Below are 21,005 nucleotides of genomic sequence, written 5' to 3' on the forward strand. Positions count from 1 at the left end.
GTGATCAAGCCCACAAAGATTCTTCTCAGGTGTGTGTTAGCGTGTGTTGAACATCCAACACGTGTGTACGTGTCTCACAATGTTTATCACTCTCGTGTAAATGCCAAATGTATGCCCAATGAAAATGTTCCTGAACAGTACATCCAATAATCAACAGCTGATAAACAAATTAGCAGTTTTCAATCTCACATAACATGTGATGAGAATATGTTATGAATGGATCATGTCTTTCGTAATTGTCAAATGCTTGACATGTTAGTCAATCAAGACACTAATGAGTCATCACTGAAACAATAAAGAGAAGGGACAACCAATTTACCTTTAATTGGATGTATTACTTCTGTGCCATTTGTTTTTCTCTATGGTCTATCACTGGTATTGGCATGTTATGGTACTGTATGATATGGTATGATATGGTAAAGAGTACTGGTAAAGGGCTGATATAACTAACAGCGCTGGCATTCACATTGGGATGAATATTGATATGGTATGGATACTACACTACACTGTGCAGTACATGTTAGTAATGTTGGGGCCTCTATTTCAAATCAACTCATATGTTAACTTGCGTTTTTCTTAAACAAACTGTGTGAGGCACTGGCCCTGACGAGCAACTGTAATGTACTGTGGTGTTTGCAATGATGTGACGTCACTGTAAGTCACTGTAAGTCAATGAGGAGCACAGCACTGACATACCTGTCATTGATGCTCCAGTTGAGGCAGAGGTTGAGGGAGCTGAGTTCGCGACACTTCCTTACCAAATCCATCACCGTCTCATTGTTCAGCTCGGAGATGTGCCGCAGGTCCAGGACGGTCAAGTTGCGAAGCTGCAAAAGTAAGATTAAACACAGTGAGATATTTTCAGTTGTGTCAAATATGAATGGAGGCAGATCATATACTGCATATTTTCTGAATGGAGGGGGTCATGCTCTACTTCAAAATGTCACACTACATGTTGGATTTCACGTTTCCCGTAATGAACCGTAGCTCGCCAGTGGCGGCAGCATTTGTGCACTACCCCCACCAAGCTTGACCATATGCAAGACACAATTAGACCGGGTCACCGGGACAACACGCTGTTATTGCAGCTTTGAGTTATCTCACAACAGGCACAATAATCCCTAATAAAAATTCCTAATAAAAACAGCCTACTGTTGCGCCCGTTCCCACGCAACGCTGAAACTCATCTCTGAACCCCCAACATCGCTTCCTGCCCACTCCTCACGCAACTCCCCTAAGGAACATGTTTACAGTAACACAGTAAACAGGGTGTAAATGTTTTTTTTAATGTTCAAACTACTAAAATATTCAATTTATAAATAAGGAATCCTACTTTGCAAAAACCCACTTATCATGGTCGAGCTGGGAACCAATTGGGAGATTACTGTAAAGGCGGTAGGAATGAAGGTGTGCAATTTTCAGCATTGAATGTACCTGTATATCATATCTTCAAAAGCACGATATTAAACTATTGTTTAATAAAAATAATAATTCATTATAGTGATGTAAATTATGATGAGCAGTCGCATCAATAATATCATTTTTTTGTATTAAATACATAATTATTATGAATGTAGTACATTAATCTTGTAGTCTTTATTTAATCTACGCAATTATTTATTCAAGTTATTTATTCAGTTTCTATTTGATTGATTACTCATTCATTTTACAGTCATATCATTTTTCTATAGCCTAGTATTTCAACAATTATTACAGATTTTTTGTTTGTTTGTTTGTTGTGTTTCCTTACATCTCCCTCATTTTGATTCATCTCTCTCTCTCGCTCATGTGCACACCCCCTGAGAAGGGTTGGAATTAATCCTATAGCCCAAATCTGAGCTTCCTGTCTGGGGGAAAAAAAAGCCCTGCTTTAGAAATGAATGTAGCAATTTAACACAACTACACACTCTTTCATGTCGGGAAGGGGTGCAAGCTAATAGAGGAACGACATTCCAGGCGGCCTCCAGGGGGACGGGGTGCTAAATGTCACGACGGAGGCTAAAAAGAAAACAAGCTCACGTCGGGCGTTAAGATCAGTGAGCACTACTGTTGGCTCCATAGGTTTGACATATACACAGCAGCATGAACGCGCATGGGGGCAGAGGCTCCAGGCACACTTGTAAGGCGTGCCGAGAGTCAATGCACACAAAAAAACCTTTACACTTGAGAGAAAATTGCATCATATGCCGTGTTTTAAAGGTCCTCATGCATGGTGGTGATAGTGTAGTATATGCTGAACAGTGGTGACAGAAACAAACAGCTTGTGTGTGTGAAGAAAAGAAGGTCAAGTGAGTGAAAAAAATGGCATTTGAGAGTTCAAAGCATAAGTTCTTGTAGACTAGCACAAAATCGCAGAAGAAAAGTTTTTGTGAGGCCCTGTGGCCAATGCTGCGTGAAACGTGATGAATTATTCATGCACAATAAGCTTGAGTTTGTGTAACATCAAATGTCGCTCTTCAATGTAACATTCACATCCTCACACACCTTCTGATTTATGAACGGTAATTAAACCTGCAGGAAATCGCTGCCCTGACAACAAAAGTTGTACTGGTTCACCAAATTCAAAACTGCTTATGTCGGCTAAACGAAGCCAGTACTCCAGCCAATGGAGTGAGTTTCATTGATGTGGCTAACCAATAAGAAATGGGGCCAACTAAAGTCAGATTTGATTGGTTAGTGGTGTAGCTAGGTGGAAGAAAATAGGAAATATGTGTTTGTGAAAGGAAGGAGGCAGCTAAGAATGGAACTTTCTTAATCCATCCATGAAAGGCAATGCATGAAAATATATTTCACCATTTCACAATAAACTATTCTGAAGAAAAGTGGGAGGGGAACAACCTTCCAGTAATTAGTCACACCGACATAATGTGACAGGACCCAAAGGCGGCGTTTGTTTTCTTATAGTTGACAGATTACATTAATTTGACTCCAAGACGTCTCCAATCTTATTTAATCATTTCCACTCGTGAAATAGTTCAGTTTGTGTGTCAGAGCAATGAAGAAAAACAAATACAGACGACCGGTGTGGACGGCGGGGAAGCAAAACAAAGCCAGTGATTTGCAGAGAAAGAAAGAACGACTTAAAAAAAAAAAAAGTAGGGGGGGTTGCTGTGGCTTCACTGTTGATTTTTTTTTTTTTTTTTTTTAAGATGTCTGCTGCCGCCTGTGACCACGCAGACTTCGTCACGTCTCCCCCCGAGTTGGCAGCCACACCTGGATAATTATTCATGCCGTTCGTAAAATACACTGAAACCTGCAAAATCCAGCTGCTCTGAGGCCAGCGTGGCGTCCCCACCCATGAATACACGCAGGCGGGCACACAAATTAATGTACGCACTGATTTTTATGAATATTCCAACTTCTGTGTGCACACACACGCTCAAATGCACAAGTACAATTGACATACCCAGAACACAGTCTATGAACCCATGCTGCAGTAATGACATTAATCTACCATCAGTAAATGAAATCCTCATATGTCTTAAAGGCGTGTTTTTAATTTAAATGTAGATGGCTGAAACATATTACTGTAAAGCATTATTAAATCTTGCTGCGTCTAATTGCATGTAAATTATCCACAAATCCCACATTGTTTCAAAACGCATGCAAAGATAAGGCAAAAGCAATCACTTCACATATTACGAGAGATGGATGAGCACATTTCTGTATTAAATGAGGATTATTTAATGTGGCCCACATGACCAGAGGACGTGCTCCTCGTGGCTCGGCTTCAATTAAAGCCTCTCTCAGACAGGAACAATGAGAGTCTGAGGTCACACACAACACACCATTTAAAACTAAAGAAAAAATAATAAGCGCTGAGGGTTCAATATTAGACAGGACAGAGTGGATTTGACACTTTATTGCATTAAGCGAGGGTTATAAGGCCAAGAAGCGCACGCTCACTTTGGACTACCTGTGTTATTACTGCATTTATTTACACAACGTCATACGATGCCAAGCAGGAAGCTGCTGGACCTCATGCAGAGGATATGATGTCATAGCTTGTGCACTGCAGGAGCGCTGTCCATCAAACTTCACTGTCCAGACAACACAGAGCAGGCATTGTTTGGGGCCAAAATAGAAGGAGCTGCTAATTGAGAACATTAGTTAATTCATTATTATGATTGAGGATTTGTTTACATGACAACAGCATTATGCAGCCTGAAAGCAAAGGGTCTCAAAGTGGACCTTCTTGATGTATCACTTCCATCTAATTCAGTGGTCTCCAAAATGATGACCAGGGTCCATTTGCGGTCCGCGGCTTGTTTTTTTATTGGCCCGCAGCACAATGTAGAAAAAATGTAGCTAAGTAAACCAGCAAAAATTGGAAAAATAGAGCAAAAGAAAACCTCAAATGTTGATACTAATAACTAATTATAACACAAAGCTTTGTCTTTAAATATATATTTTCATTCCATTACATGTTTTTATCCAAAATGAAATGCATATAGAGTATATATATAAATATCAAATTGGCCCCCTGCATCTTTTGACAACACCACACCACAGCACTCATAGCTTCTCCAGAAAAGTACATCTACTATACAGTGTTCACTTGCTACATCGCGGTTCACCTTTCGCAAATTCGCTGATTTTTTTAAGTGCAATTTTGCATATGCAGTCAAACTTGTCTATAGCGGCCACTGGAGGGAGTCTGCAAAAGTGGCCGCTATAGACAGGTGGCCTCTATAGACAGGTTGGCGTCCAGTTTGAATGTTGACTAGTAGAGGGGAAAAAAAAGAAAAAAAAATAATAATAATAATGTTGACCAGTAGATGGCACTGCGGACTGCTGATAAAAGTTGTACAGCACTACTAGGCTTGTTATTATCATGGTTCATGGTTTTAATCCTGAACATGCATGAGTCAAACAGTACCACATCACATAGTACAATTCACAATTTTGCATGTCCAAAAAGGAGTAGGAATAAGCAAATCTTATTTAATCCTACCCCTCATCAGTTTCACATCAGTTGCAATACATTTATTCACCTCTTGTTCTTCCAAGTGTACTTTGTAGGTCTACATGACAATGTAGTGCAATCATAGCCAAGGTTTTTACTTACTAAAAGGAAGCTAGAGGCTTAATAATAACTGATAACTGATAAAATACTTCAGTTAAGTACAACCAAACTCAGTTTTGCTCCCGCTGCCGCATGCATGCTAGCATATGTTTTTTTTTTATTGTAGCGTCGCTGGGAGCACGTCCTGTTCCTAGCCTACTTTGCGGTAATGTTTTGGTGCAAATGCTCTTAAAGTTACATGTTTGACCAGGAAATAGCAAGCTCAAAAGAAGACGGCTTTTTTATGTGAAACAACTGACAGTTTGTGTGGATCTTGTGAATGATTGTGACTGAGCTAGGACTCAGTAATTAAAGTCTACACACGACGGCTTCATTGATTGAAAAACAAAACTTTTTCGTGCATGAAGCTTCTACTTGAGTTGGTAATTTGGCTGCTATATGCAGTCAGATATTGACCAAGGGAGACAAAATGGGTGGCCGCTGGCCGCGTTGGACAGATGACTGCTATACACAGGGTCTATAACATGTAAATTTGCTGGGGGGGATTTTTCAGTGGCTGCTATAGGCAGGTGGCCCTTCTACTGTATAAAGGTGGCCGCTAAGACAGGTTTGACTGTATTATACAGCTTATAAACTTGCACTGTGTTCTGCGTCCTTTTGGTGTATTAGAGCAATCTATCAGTGCTCTGTCGTATGTGTCTGTTATTGTATTTATTACTGCTACCAGTAGAGGGTGTTGTACACCCAGAGTTGAAGACGTGTGCGGCTCCACCTAATTTCAGTATGTGTTTATGTGCCTGTACGAGTATATTAGGAACCCACAGTAGATGAGGGGTTTTACAGCCTTAAAACATATATAGTACCTGGAATCAAAACAAGTAGGCTACTTTGCAGATTTCACTTATTGTGGGCTATTTTGGGAACCTATAACCCACGATAAACGAGGGAAAACTCCCGCTAAAGCATCCAACAGCCTAATGTTAATTAACAGATTGACCTGTATATTCTGTATTCACGTCAAAGCTTTTCTTCCTGTCACTTACACATACACACAAGTGACCTAGACAAATAGACCCACTGGGACAAGTGTCTCAATGGTTGTTAGCAAGTTTGCAAACAAAAGAGGAGGAGTTATGATGTTTTTTAATATATATTAAGATAATGATAATAAATAAAGTAGTCATCAAGCAACTGTCCAGCAGCTAAAATTTATGGTATCCTTTTTTGTACTGTAATCTACCAGTTGTTAATTCACTGCTATTGCAAACTTGATTTTGGAACAAAAATAAACATTTTGTTTTTGATTTCATTTTTTTCAGGTATTGGTATTGAAAAGGTATTAAAAATATTCTGGGCCGTCTCACACTCAGGTCAAAAGGGTACAGTATATACAATAGATGCTCAGTATTGGCTTTCTTACCGATACCGATATCAACCGGTACCGATACAGGCAGCAGCTATCCCCCCCAAACTAATGCTGTGTAATGAACATAGTATTCTTCTTGTACTGTGATGCCACTGGATGTATTTCACACTGTTTGTGCAAAATAAGGCAAATTCTGCAATATGCAGTATTTGATTGAAGTGATTCTTCCTGAGGTGTGATATTACATTAGAGGTATTGAAGGAAGACCTCTTACTGTCCTCTCGCATGACCAGTGCCTCATGACAAGTTGGACTTTAGTTTTGGTTTTCCTTTGTTTTCTTGTCGTTTCCTGATGTGTGCTTTTATTTTCATTTTCTGTTTGTGGTGATGTGCAGCTGCTTTACGGTCACTGGAAAGCGTGTGCAGTGTTTCCCCATTAGTAGCCAGCGGTACTATTTAGGTGGCGCTGCATTATCTGGAAAGAGCAAAACGTACCATGTGACTGTCATTGCAAATTGCATATTTACAACCCAAATGCAAAACTTGGAAATAATAATTTATTAAGTGTGTTGTTTCTCCGTGGACCATGTCATCACTGGCATGCCGATATGATCCAATATCTAATTTTTACGCCAATAACATCGGTCTGCTGCTGTAGAATATGCGGTATGTCAAATGTTAAATCCATACGGATACTCAATAAACCTGGTTAGAACACTGTACACACTCACGCTGTACAGTTTAATAGAGGGTTAAGAAAGTCAGAGGTAAAAATGAGAGTGCTCATAACTTGACGGGTCGCACACATTTGGACTGTTGCTGTCCTGTAGACTGCATTTCAAACTGTTCTCAACTGTCAGCACACAAGTCAAAAAGAAGACATTGCTGCCATCTGCGGCAAAAAAACAACACCACCAACAACAAAATGTGCCATGAGCGTGCTGAAAACACATATTGACACGCACCAAGGTCCTTCATAAATTGATTTTAAACGGCTGACATGGATAATTCTGGTCTTTACTGAGCTTCGACTGTAGGAAATCAATGTCATGGCCGACCAAATTACACCGGAAATTCATCCGATCGGCGTACAACCGGACTGGAGCAGCCAATTGGAATCGGGTTGTCTGAATTCGAACAGCGTCTGCCTGTCTTTGGGGCACTGTTTTGGATAATATGAATCTTTCTTTAAAAAGTGATATCGCCCACTACAGGCTTGGCATGAATAGTACTTGTACAAGGTTTTCACTCGTTGGTTGTTCTAATGCAGGGGTCTCAAACACAATTTACCTGGGGCAGCTGGAGGTAGAGTCTGAGTGAGGCTGGGCCGCATCAAGTATTAGGAGTAGGGCTGGGAATCTCGGGGTACCTCACGATACGGCACGCGATACATGGCTCACAATAACAATATCTTAAAACAGTAATAGGGTGAATCAAATAAATAAATAATTTCACAGTTTATATTTTGCTGCATTCAGCTGGGATAGGCTCCAGCTTACCCGTGACCCTAATGAAGACAAGCGGAATAGAAAATGGGTGGAATTTTTTTAGCAATTTTTTAAAGTGACTCACTCATTCTTAGTTCAGTGTAGGCTTATGTGTGCATCCTACGAGTAACAATGGCTTGTCGCAGGCCGTATTACAGTAATCTTTGAAGACAAGTTGCGGGCCGCAAAATGTGATTCGGCGCGCCGCAACTGGCCCACGGGCCTCGAGTTTGAGACCTCTATTCTAATGTAAACATACCAATTAGTCAACATGTAATTAAGCAAAAAATTCACTCACAAAAAAAAACAAAACACTAAAGTTGGCAACAAACTTGTGTATGCACAGACACAAACCAGACTTAAGTAACAAAAGTTTCAAACAGTCACATTAACATTCCAAAGTTCTGAAGAGGAAGTCAAAGTCACAACAAGTGTGTTGTTGTTGTTGTGGTAGCGGCACTGCCGCCATTACAGATTCTGCTCAGCCGTCCGCATGTGTTGCAGACGGTGTCAAGACAGGATGCGACAAGGGCCAAAAAGGTGAGATGAGTGGAGCTGTGTCACTACGTGAATACAAGTGGGCACTCATGCATACACACTTTTTTTTTTTTCCTATCTTGTCGCAGCGTCCCGGAGAGTTAAGTCAGACAGAGGAGAGCATGTGTCCAGACTAGATTAAATCAAGCACTAGGTAGCAAATACCACTCGGAAAAATCACCCTGAGAATTCAGTAGGATTTTGCACAAAGGTAAATGCATTATACTCTCAAAAAGATAAACGCAACATTTTTGTTTTTCACAAAAATGTAAAACTTTGTCTATTTCTGTCAATTACTGTTCATAAATCTGTTTAAATCTGTGTTCGTGACATAATTATGATCATAATTCATAACTAATCTGTTAGGTCAACCACAATAAAAGGCCGTGTTGCAGATGGAGTGGCCTATGGTGGGGTTATGGTATGGACAGACGTATGTTATGGACAAAGGACGCAAGTATGTTTTATTGATGGCTTTTTTAATTAACCCTGAAGAGATTCTGGATCCCATTGCTGTGCCATTCATCCACAAGCATCATCTCTGGATCAGCATATTTGAGGCAAATGGTTTCCATACCAGATACTTTACAGGTGGTTCTGAGTATGAAACTGGGCTTGGACCTCCACGTGGTTGTCAATAATTTTTTGTCATGCAGTAACATTGAAAGTACTCCCTGCCTCTCACGCCTCTCCGACAGTTCAGACAGGGGAAGCCGCCCCACTATTTGAGAAACACTGCGTTAATCGGATAAACGCAACATTTTTGTTGTAAATTGTCCATAAATGTGAGTGTAAATGATTGTTAGTCTATTTATTCCCTGTAATTGACTGGTGACCAGTTCAAGGTGTACCCCACTTCTCGCCTGAAGCCAACTGGGATAGGGTCCAGCTGACCTGAGACCCTGAATAAGATGGTGGAAAATGAATGTTATAGGAGAAAATGTCCTAATACTACCGTATAACTACATTGAAATGATGGTACATTATGACATTTTATTGTTAAGAGTATTTCAGCAACTCATTCCTGCAGCACAATAGATGATTAAGATGTTAAACAATGCTAAGGTTTTTTTCCCCCCGACTAAATTCTGGTAAGAACACAATCTAATGCATGGAAGACAGGAAAAGCCATCGGTGTGTATCAACAATACATTGTCACCTCATGGACCACGGAACTGACTGCTTTTGTGTCTCTGTGAGTGCGCGTTGGCTCTTTATCAGTCTTCTGCCCATCTACTGTCTGTCTATCACTTATTTCCTCTGCCACACTCTCTTTTTTTAACTCCCCTTTCAGCCACTAATCCCACATGTGCCGGTGTTGATAACAAATGCAGTAGCGAGGAAAGGTTCGAGGAGGAGATAGCAAGCGCCGGTACACTCGCACGTGCACACAACAAAGAGTCCTGGTTGATGGCCAGACAGCACAGTGGCTGGCACTCCTCACTTGGCCAATAACCAGACAAGACGCCACACACACACACACACACACACACACACACACACACACACACACACACACACACCAGAGGTCAACAACCCCCTTCATCGTCCATCCGTCTGTGGATTAAAATGTCTTGACAGCTAAATTAATTATTCTTCAATGACTCCTGCGACAGACACACAACATCCTCTGGCTTTTGCTTATTATATTCATAAATCCCCCAATCTCCCCTGTACAGCAGCAGAGGAAATTTTAATTACCATTTTCTGCAACCCCCTCAACCCTTGTAACCTTTCTTGCTCCAAAGCCACTTTTACTCCATCTATTTCGCCGGCACCCCACCACTCAGTTAACACCTCTTGTACCCGTGGGACACAACAGTGGTGCACAATCACACATGGGCATTAGAACCTATAGGAAAAAGTGCACACACATTTGGCTCATTAGCTTGTTTCTAAGGGGGGGGTTATCAGTGTGACACAGAGCACCGGGATTATGTACTTGCAAACAACACCTATGCCGTGCAGGGGGGTGGAGGTGAAAAAATGTGTTTCGCCACTTTCACGAGTGGAATCCCATACAGAGCGCCATTGTGGAACAAATTAAGTATAGACCTAAAAAATGCATCAGTGTGTATGCATAGTTGTTTGTCTGCAGTATATGTGGCTTGTGACTGACTGGTGGCCTGTCCAGGTTGTACCCCACCTGAGTCATCTGAGATACACTCCTGGTAACACTCGATCCGCAACAGCGTAAGTGGTAGAAAATGGATCTATAATTTAAAACCATAGCAAAACAGTAATAGTCTATAATAGTCTATCCCTACTATTCCTAACAGTGTTTTAGGGATGATAAGTCAAAAACAAAATTGGTAATGATGAATGAAGTCAATAAAATCGGAAAATCTTAGGTTCACGATAGATTTGATTGTTTTCATTGTTTTCCTGCCCATTACCCTAAAAACCAAGCCCGAATAAATGGGAGAATTGCATCAGGAAGGGCATTTATCATAAAACTGAGCCTTACAAATCATATGAGTAAGAAACATGACCCTCAGTAATAAATTGTAAAGAGAAGCAAGACTTCACATTTATATGGAATGTTATGACAGTTACCTTTGCCAAAATGTGACTTCAAACAGTAAGTGTACAGTGTTTAAATGTGATACTGTATCTCTTTATGTTATTTCTTCCATCCATCCATCTTCTATGCCGCTTATCCTCAGTAGGGTCGCGGGTAAGCTGGAGCCTATCCCAGCTGATTTCGGGCGAGAGGCGGGGTATTTCTTATGGGGGAAAATTAATTTACAATCTAAACTCCTGCAAAGGACGTCTGAGTTCCACGGTATTGATATTGCCCCCGCACAGATACCAGGAAGACTGCAACGTATAATTGTGGTTATGAAATTAAATAGCCACCAGACTGCGAGTGAGGTATTGCTTGTGGTTCACTTCCCTCAGATTTAAGCAATATTTATCAAAGGTCCCAACTGTCTGTGGTGCAAAACAACAAAACCACTGAGGCAACACGGCTGAACGATCGTACAAGGCCCCAAATTAAGACCAGAAACCTCCCAGAGAGGGACAACAAACACACAGCTATTGCAGACTCCAAATATACGTTGTTTCATCTCTGACACATTCCTCAATAGGCTCGTCATTTGTTATGTCTCAGAGCGGCTCTCATTCAACCCGACATTGGAACTTTCAAACAGGGAGGAGGGAGACCCGCAGAGTCTTAGGGCAGTGATGTATGAGAAGGGGCATTGCGGGTAGGCATGACAGGCAAAGGGGAAGCCGTCTAAAAACGAGGGAATAGACCATGAGCAGCTTTTCTAACACTGACTGTGATAGAGGCGACCTTGGACGTAATCACTTCCACAAGAAACGAGCAGCTCTTGACAGGAAGATAGAGCGACAAGAGTTGTTTGTGTGTGTAAAAAATATATACTGCACATATGCATGAGAGAGGCACTGTCCAAAGATTGACTGATAGAGGCATTTAGAACGAGTGAGACATTAACAAAAACAAGGTGATTTAAACACATCAGTTAGGGCAATCTGAGGAAGCAACGCGGTGTTGCCCAATTTCAAGTCGATTATCTAAAAGACAAACACTGCTCTTTTATGTTTCGAAGATTATTGCCGGATATAAAGAAAGAACCCAAATGGTAAGATATCAGCACAAATCATACTTACATCTATGACTTATTTTGCAGTGTGGAATGTTAAACAATGCATGATCAAGTGATATTACTCACACAGAAAACAATAGTCAGCAACAGTAGGTATGAGAAAAACTGACCCATTTACTTCTTTATGCATGTGGGGTATAGTTTTATCCACAATGTAGCGGATAGGAACACCATAGTGAGGTTCGAGGCACTCAATGAAGCGCTTAAACCCGACATTACTCACCATCGACAGGGACTGGCGCTTTTCTGTTATAGTTAATGACTTGTTGCCGTCCGGTGGGAGTTTCCCGTGTGATGCTGATTCAAATTCGCGATGAGATTGGTCATATGACAAGTTTTACACTCCGCTGCAATGTCTATTTCGGACTTTAACAAAAAATACCGCCACGGGTGGGTGGCCGTTTAACTTGCTGCCCTTTAATACCATTAGAGTATCTCAGTTTGCACGGATGGAGCATTTTTCTTCATGCCATAAACAAGACACTGGCTTATCATGCACAGCCTTGCTACAAAAATTGAGTTTTGTTGCACATCACAAAGGAGCTACACAGCCCGTGTGGAATTAAACACCGCAAAAATGTTTAAAAGGGGCATAAATGCCACGTCTTTGTAGTTACTCTGCACATTATCTGCATCAGCACTGTGGGAGGCCCATTCCGAAAATAAGATGACTTGATTAGGAAAATACCGTTTCAATTGATTTCCTTATACCCTCATTTGCAAGGAGGGAAAAAAAAAGATATCAATCTGAAACAAGGGTGCCATAAAAGAGAACTTCATAAAAATAATGGAACAAAAAAAACAACAAAAAAACAACAGGGTGGCAAATGAAGGGGAGGGAGATAATCAAACAGACATGGATGCAATTGAAGAGGCAAATGAGTGGGAGGGAGGGTAATAATTGAAGTTAAAAAAAAAAGTAAATATAAAACTTGGATTGCAGGTCCATAGAGTCATCAGAAATGCAACGATTCTAAATGCAAGAATATTATTTTCAATCGACACTGGGTGGGGCCAACTGGGAATAAATGAGGAGGAATCACCTGCTAAAGGAGATAATAACGACAAGATTACTGGAGGGAGAAGGAATGAGAGGCAGTAAAAGGAGCAAAGGAGCAGGACTGAGCAGGAAACACAAAAATGAGAGGGAAAAATCATAAAAATATGACTTGGAACTTGGGAGGGGCTTGGATGCTCCCGAATGTCCACTCATTAGGACAAACCTGATTCGTAGAATTTAGATAAACTCTCCAGGTGTCCCTACTTTCACCAACCACAGGGCGCATTAATCTAAAAGAGACATGGTAACAAACAACAACAATGAAGAAGGATGAGGGTCCCATGTATTGACAGTACTGTTGGCCACAGTATAATACTGCAGCAACATGGTAAGCTGAGCAAGTGGTTTTTTTGTTGTTGTTTTTTTGTTTTTTTTAATAATTTCTTGCCGTGATTGAGTCGGTAAAGATGAAGCTGACCACTCTTGACATATTTGGAACTCCAGTTGACCAGGTACAAGAAATAATATCCAGTACTACAGGAATCCCTCATTTATCACGATTAACTGGTTCCAGACCCAACCGTGATAAGTGAATTTCTCAGAAGTAGGATTCCTTCTTTGAATGGAATAGTTGCATAGTTAGAGCATAGAAAACCTGTTTACGACCTTCTAAATACAGTTTTTAAGATTATTAGAGCCCTGTTTAAACCCTAGTTACCTCATGGGTGCAAAACCACACTTTGTCTCCTCAGCGTGAACAACTCCCTCCTGATTCTCTGTTTAAACAGTTAATTTCCCCATTACAGGTTAGACTTCTAAGTCAGGGGCGAAGTGAACTCACTAAGGTATTCACAGCCGGCTTTGTAAAAGCAGTCCAGCTACGTCAAGACCTTGTACAATAGACTGACTGATTTATATTGTACGCAATATTGAACTTTATAGCTGCTCCTCCTCTTATGGTTTGTTGCTCTTGGTAAGGACTCATCTGTTAATTGTATCGTCATCATAGTCATCTAGATATGAACTAACACCTCTACAGTTACCTCTACACTCGTATTACCCAATACAGTAGACATAATAACAGAAAGTAAGACATATTAGACATCAAAAATAACACATAACAGACTCACATATTAGTACTGGGAGATTTCCTTGTCTTTTTTCAAGACAGCATACTTCTTGTGGTGGCTATTGTTCCATCAGTGTAACATAAATGACAACTAGTGACCAGTGTAGACTACTCCATATCACTTCTTTGAATGCATCTTCTGAATGCCTTATTTTTATATTTATGTTAACTGAGTATTTTTTATGTTTGAAAATGCTTAATTTAGTCCAGGAATATGTACAAATTGATTAAATATGCATGTTTTTGGGCTAATAATAGGCTGTAGTCAACCACAAAATGAAATGATTTATTTGTTTTGAAAAACGGTGTTAAAGGGAATCCGCGAAATTTGAAACTCAAAATGGCGACGGATGACTGTACTAGGTGTTGTTCGTGGAAAGGTGCCACAAGCACGTAAGAACTAAAAGTGGTCTCCTTCTAGTCTCTAGCACCTTTTACACTTCCTTGCAGAGGTATGGACTCGAGTCACATGATGTGGACTACAGTCGGACTTCGAGCCAGTCAAAACTTTGTTGACTTTGGCCTCAACTTGACAATATCATCAAAAACTTGACTTGATTGATTTTCAGTGAATGTGTTGAGTAAAATGTGTCCTTTAAAGTATTCAGCTAATGTGATCTTTATGTAATTCCCAGCAAGACAGCATATTTTCCCTTTGAATCTGCATCATTAAATGCATCTACTCACATCCAATCAGGTTTAAGAACAAACAATAAATCTGCGTATTACATTTCTGTGTACTGACCGAATCCTGAATGCTTTGTCAGCACTCTTTTTTTGTGACTAAGTCTTATTTTATAAAAACAAATAAAACAACTCAAAATAAATTCATTGCATTTGTCAAATTTAATAAACTGTTACATTGTTAAAATTGCATTTTATTTGCACTAAATGGTGATTATGACTTGTAAGGACTTGATCATTTCAAGCCTATGACTTCAGACTTACTTCGACTTGTCATGTCTTGTGACTCCACTTGAGACTTGACAAAGACTTGGAACTTGCTTGAGATTGGCAAAACACTGACTTGCTCCCACTTTGCTACCTCTAGAAGCCATTTTGTTCCCAGCTTTGTGCCATGTTGCTGTTCTGAGTGAGGAGTACCAGAGGTAGCATCACTTACAAAAATGTAAGGCACAATGCCAGGGCCGGATTATGAAGTTTTACACCAGAGATTCTTTTCTCCCGCACTGTTGCGTTGAAAGCAATTGTTGTTGTCCAACAAATATTTTGTATGTCAGAGCAAACAAATCAATTTTTTAATGTAGCATCAATTGGAGTTATTTTAAAGCACTTTATATGAAGCCTCTCGCACGTGAATAAACAACTAAACCCCACATGAAAAAGCACTTTGGCGACAGGGGCAAGGAAAAACTCCCTCAAACAGACTCAGTGGGAGGCAGCCGTTTGCCTCGACCAAATTAATTTTTACAATTATATTTCCAGCGAGGATTTTAGCTATCTCCAGTGTTTCCCCGGGATTACAGTACGGCCTACTATGTTTGTGTTATCGTTCTAAAAGCAGCAAGGAGACTCAGTGCCTCTGTTTAGGTTTTTGCAGAATTTTCTTTCCAGTGGGGCTGTTTATATTATGTTTTTTTCAACGCAGCTTCAATATATGTCTCAAGAGTCTAGGATAAGTATGCCCCCTTCGGAACGGTTTGATGAAAATATGTGAATCGTGTGATATAATAATAATGCAATCATCATGTCTGCAAAGAGTTGAGGGTGTAATTGAAATAAACAGTCAATAACCAATCAGCATGTAATTTAAAATAAAATCAAGATATCAGGATTACGCCCGGCTAAAACTCCCCCCTGGGTTAACATGGTAATAAATAATAATGAAGTGAGTCAGACGTGTGCGTGTACATGTTTGCCTCAGTGTATGCCAGTGTTGTTATGACTGGCTGGCTTCATTACAGTCTGTCTACAACACCACGGGCCAAGGTCGGGGGAGGCCGGCGAGATGATAGCTGGGCCAAAACCGTAAGTGCAAATTAATCTGCTGTTTAATCTAATAATGTAGGGCGGCATCGGCTGTCTCAGTCCTATTAACACAGCAGTAATTGCATTTGGGTGGGGAATGGCCACACGCAGCCCCACGTGGGTACATGCTTGTGCGCCTAAGTTCATCAAAAATAAATGCAATTGCATTGTGCGCATACTATAAGACCACCCATGCATTCTAAATGGATGTTATGACAAAGTGTTCTGACTACAGTCTGACGACTCGTTGTGTGCGTCCATGTTTATACGACACGGAGCATCTTTAACCAAAGTGCCCCCGACTCATTAGCATGCTAATACGCACACAGCAGGGTGTAGGAAGACAAGCAGCATATTATTAGGATTCATCTCATTAGGCTTTCATGAGATTTAAAAGTTAACGCATAATAACTTCAGAATTAAGTCTGAGATAAAAGACACAGTCAGGTTCTGGGTTTCCTTTCCAAAAGTACAAATTTACCCCCTGGAGGCAACGCATAGCCCGCAGGAGCTGGGATTATACACAAATCAAACAGCCACACTTCAACATTTACTGATATAAGCCATTTCTGTTCAGCAAACTTCATGTCACACTTTAAGCAGTGCAGCAGGAACAAGTTACTGGAAGTAAACACACAACTACTGCCTCAACAACCTTCAGAAACAACAATACAAATCCGAGGGATGCACCTAAATAATTCAAGAGTTGCAGTATTGATAAGCTAGACAAGTTCCAGTTTGCCTCATTACCTCAGAATACATTTTCCTTTTTCAACTTCATTTCTAATGTGCAATAAGATTAAGACCCTCATCTATAATGCAGTTTTAACACGAGCATATGTTACCAGGGAGGAGGAGTCTTATCTTGCAGTAATCAATAAGTGTTGGGCAGGAAAGGTTACAGTGTCCAAGGGTGGTTGAGTTGTGGTTAGCGCATACCGACTTATACAATTCTTAGGCCACCATTAGAGCAAGGGCTGGGAATCTCAGAGTACCTCGCGATACAATACGATTTGCGATACATAGTTCACGATAACGATGATATGGCCATACGGCGATAGGATGAAACAAAACCAAAATGGTTTATATTTTGCAGCCTTCAGCTGTGATAGGCCAAAGCTTACCTGTGATTCTGAGGACAAGCTGTATGGAAAATGGATGGGTATTTTAACCAGAGTATGGTGCAAAAACCGTGAGACTATTTTCGTGCAACATACCTAACTGTACATCTTACGTCCCGTTTAAGTCACCGTTGTCTCAACTACGCTATAAAAGCCAAAGTGAGTCCACACTTGTGGTTAGGCCTGTCACGATAATCAATAAATATACTACACGATAAATAAAAACAAACTTGCTAATTTTACCGGCCTCGATATATTCACATGTGCATGCGTGCTTGTTTTCCTCCTCTGTCTCTATCAAACAGGCTAGATGACAAGAGAGTTCACTCTGTGCATCTGTCTCAACACCTGGGCGCGTTGGATCTGTATTGAAATGAACGGAATGAGTGAACCCTCCTGTCAGTCATTCAGTCTCTTTGTCCCAGGGACGATAGGCGCGCTATGCCCGAGCGAGTGTACTACTAGCTAGCTGTGTGTGTCGTGTGCTATACGATCGAATGTGTTCTTCATGCCTGTTGTGTATAAAACACAATCGGATGTCAATTTCAGAACGTATGGGCCTCGTCATTTTGTGACATGAAAAAGTTTGTGACAAAGACAATTAAATAAATAACACAAATCGGTGGAACTTCAGCTGATTCCCAAAGTAGAACACCTCATTGTGCACCAAACGCATTCTGCTGCATCCAAAATATGTACTTTGACCAAACTCCGACAAAACATTACACCCCATTAAACATAAACAGTGAATTCCAAACGCAATGTTGCTAAAAGTGAATCAAGGAAGTGTATATGCAAATGAGCTGACGTCTGCATTGACACACAATGTAACTTTAGAGTATTTCCCCAGTTTTTTTGGTCAATATTCAGACAATGACAAAAGTGACACTGACTCAAAATCAGAAATATTGGGATTGATTGTGATTTTTATTTAAAGGCAATTTTTGCAATTTTATTTAAGTGCAATTTTTGCTAAAAGAGACTGAGTATCAATTTTATTTTCATTGGGGTTTATTTGTCTTTTTTGTTTGTTGAATTTATCATGTTGTTTAATTTATTTTACTTAACATAGCATGTAAAATGGTGAGCAGTGAAAGACGTTTATAATGTTTTTATTTTTATTTTTATTTTTTTGTGTTGTGTGTGTTGAGAAGGTGTCTTGACTGTCGCACAAGAGACGAGCTGTGTACATGAATAAATGTGCCTCTCCTGCAGCCACGGTCGTCGTCCTTTATTTACACCGAACTTCCACAACACCAGCGGGAAACCTGTAACCCTCAGTTACAGTAGCTTTGCTCTTTTCACTGCTCATAAGTGCTAACTGCTAGATAGATAAGATGGGTGGATGAGATCGGTTTCATATGTAAGGATTGGCCAATACCCCAAAATGAAGGAAATTGGTGCATGCTTATAGAAAATCTAATTAAATTAATTTGACCTTTATGGAGCACGGCGCCGCCCCCAACAGAACAGTAGAATATATTGAGTTAAGGTTATCAAGGTTATCAGTAACAACCACAAAGATCCAGGTCAAAAATGCGGAAGCAAAGCTGTAGGTTACTTACTGCGGTGAGATGGATGACTCCCTGGGACGTCACGGGGCATCCCATGAATCCAACAAACTGCAGCTCTGGACAATGCTCAGCCACTGCTCGCACCGACTGGTCAGTCACCTGCACAAGATAGGATGAGATATGCCATGAAGTTAGTTCTGAATACCGTTTTCTTTTTCATACACAAAGAAGCAGCGTAAAAGGGAACAAACATATATACACAAGTATTGACAATAACTCCCACAAGACAATTTCTACAAGCAAGTGGGTGTAGACAGGTGCTGTCAAATTCATGACTAAATGTCAGCTCCATCTGGGCCGCAGTCTGGCTTGTTCTGTGCTTGATGAGCAGCTGAAATAAAGAAACCAGAGCAGGACCACAGAAGGAAGAGAGGAGGCGGCGGCGGAGGAGGATAATTGGCAAAACGGGACGTGTCTGCCAAGCAGCATCGACTTATGATGGATGGACCACTCCCCTTCATTCAACCCAGCCGTCCACTAGCGGGGCTCAAAATGGATCGGCGGGAATCAATGGGGAAGCAGAACATTTCCACCGAGCTTCCATTGCGGTCATCAATACGGGTATTGATAGCAACTTCCACTCCACAAAGATGTGGGAGATTGTCCTCTCCCTGCTTCTCAAACTCTTCTCATCAATCACCACAACGGAATAAGATGATAAAAAAGACGCTTGGAAATAAGAGCCAATCGACTGTTGAGGCTGATTAATCGAGGAGGAAACACCAAAGGGCTTTTGATGGCAAAAAATCTTTTTTTTAATCAGTTCTACCTCGATATTCAATGTTCATTTCTGAAAGTGCATATAACATTTTCAGCGTAATTTAGCTAGGAAAAGAATGCATATAAATAAATCCGTCGTTAATTCTGCGAGTAATTTCCCGACCAAGCCGCCAATCCGCCAAAGAAACAGCACAGTGTTACTGACATAAGACATTTTTTCATTGGATTGGGGTGATAAATACTAAAGCTTTGGTCCATTAATCTGCCTAGCAACAAGTGTGCACACAAATATCATAAAAAAAAAGCTTTTAGTATTCATCAATGTTGATTTTACTTTTGTGGCGTTAGGTGTAACAAACATACAAACATATACTACTTGGGGTGACACGACACGAGACGAAACATGCTGCTGGGTCTACACTGACGAGACGAGACGAGAAAAGTACAACGAAAAAATATTTTTAAATATATGGCAATATATGGTATGCTATCGACCCCGCCTCCACCCACCGAGACACAGAGAATGTATAACTGACAAAAGGTCTCACTCCATTCATGCTGTTGTTCTATGGAACAAACATGCATGAAACTGTTTGGAGGCAGGAGACGAGGAAAACAGACACACGTGCACACGGCAATATATTGATTTTTCATTTCTTGTGTGATTAATTTATTTATTTATTATCGTCCCAGGCCTAGTGTCCATGAGACACCCCTAATGTATACAACTTTTTTTTAATTATAATGTGCCAGAGTATCATTCATAGGTAACATATGTGATGTTTGTCATTTTTCAATTTATTTTTAAGAGTAAAGCTACTCGAGTACTGCAGAACAATCTCCTGGACACCCACCTAATGTTTCGGCAAGTGATAATGGTAATGGTTTATTCGTTTCGGACGTACTTAAGTTACATTGGGGAAAATGACATGTTTACACTTCCACAATTCAACATGAAAAGGATTAGGAAGAAGAAGAGCTTATGTTTTAATCTTACCCCTTCTCCATGTGTCAGCAATTACTGATCGTTTGTTCACTTCCTGTGTTTAAATGTTGAATAATAGTTAAATAAATACAAAATTAATTTAAACAAATAAGTGTCCAAATAAATGAAACACTTTGATGGTACTAAGTGAGTTGTATGCCCTCTCATTAGGGGCTTGTTTGTTTTTCCTTGGCCTCCCCCTGTGGTTCTTGTCGCACTGCCCTCTCGCGCTCCATGAAGTCACACACACACACACACACACACACACACACAAAAAAGACAGTGTCCATTTATCTGTGGCCAAGTCACAACCTGTACAACAGCTTATCTGGGAAGAGAAAACCCCACCTCCCAGTACTGCAGTACTGAAGCACAAAGATGCGTTTGTCGGCTTAGCCCTAAGAAGCCAAAGTGGCTGAAAACGGCTGAAATGGTT

General features: G+C 40.5%; 1 protein-coding gene across 2 annotated transcripts in view; it reads right to left on the reverse strand.

Annotated features, from left to right (window-relative positions):
* Positions 1-21,005, reverse strand: part of fbxl17 (F-box and leucine-rich repeat protein 17) — a 280,850-nt gene that overhangs the window by 178,084 nt on the left and 81,761 nt on the right. For both annotated transcript variants that reach the window (XR_008570043.1, XM_054773275.1), the window contains exons 7-8: positions 18,856-18,963; positions 697-827 (exon numbers count right to left, since the gene is read on the reverse strand). Coding sequence is in view for 1 of the 2 variants with exons in the window: in XM_054773275.1 (XP_054629250.1) it covers positions 697-827; positions 18,856-18,963 (239 nt within the window). In the remaining variant the exon portion in view is untranslated. The remainder of the gene's footprint in view (positions 1-696; positions 828-18,855; positions 18,964-21,005) is intronic.

This window comes from Dunckerocampus dactyliophorus, chromosome 4 (genome assembly GCF_027744805.1).
Source record: "Dunckerocampus dactyliophorus isolate RoL2022-P2 chromosome 4, RoL_Ddac_1.1, whole genome shotgun sequence".
Taxonomy (NCBI): Eukaryota; Metazoa; Chordata; class Actinopteri; order Syngnathiformes; family Syngnathidae; genus Dunckerocampus; species Dunckerocampus dactyliophorus.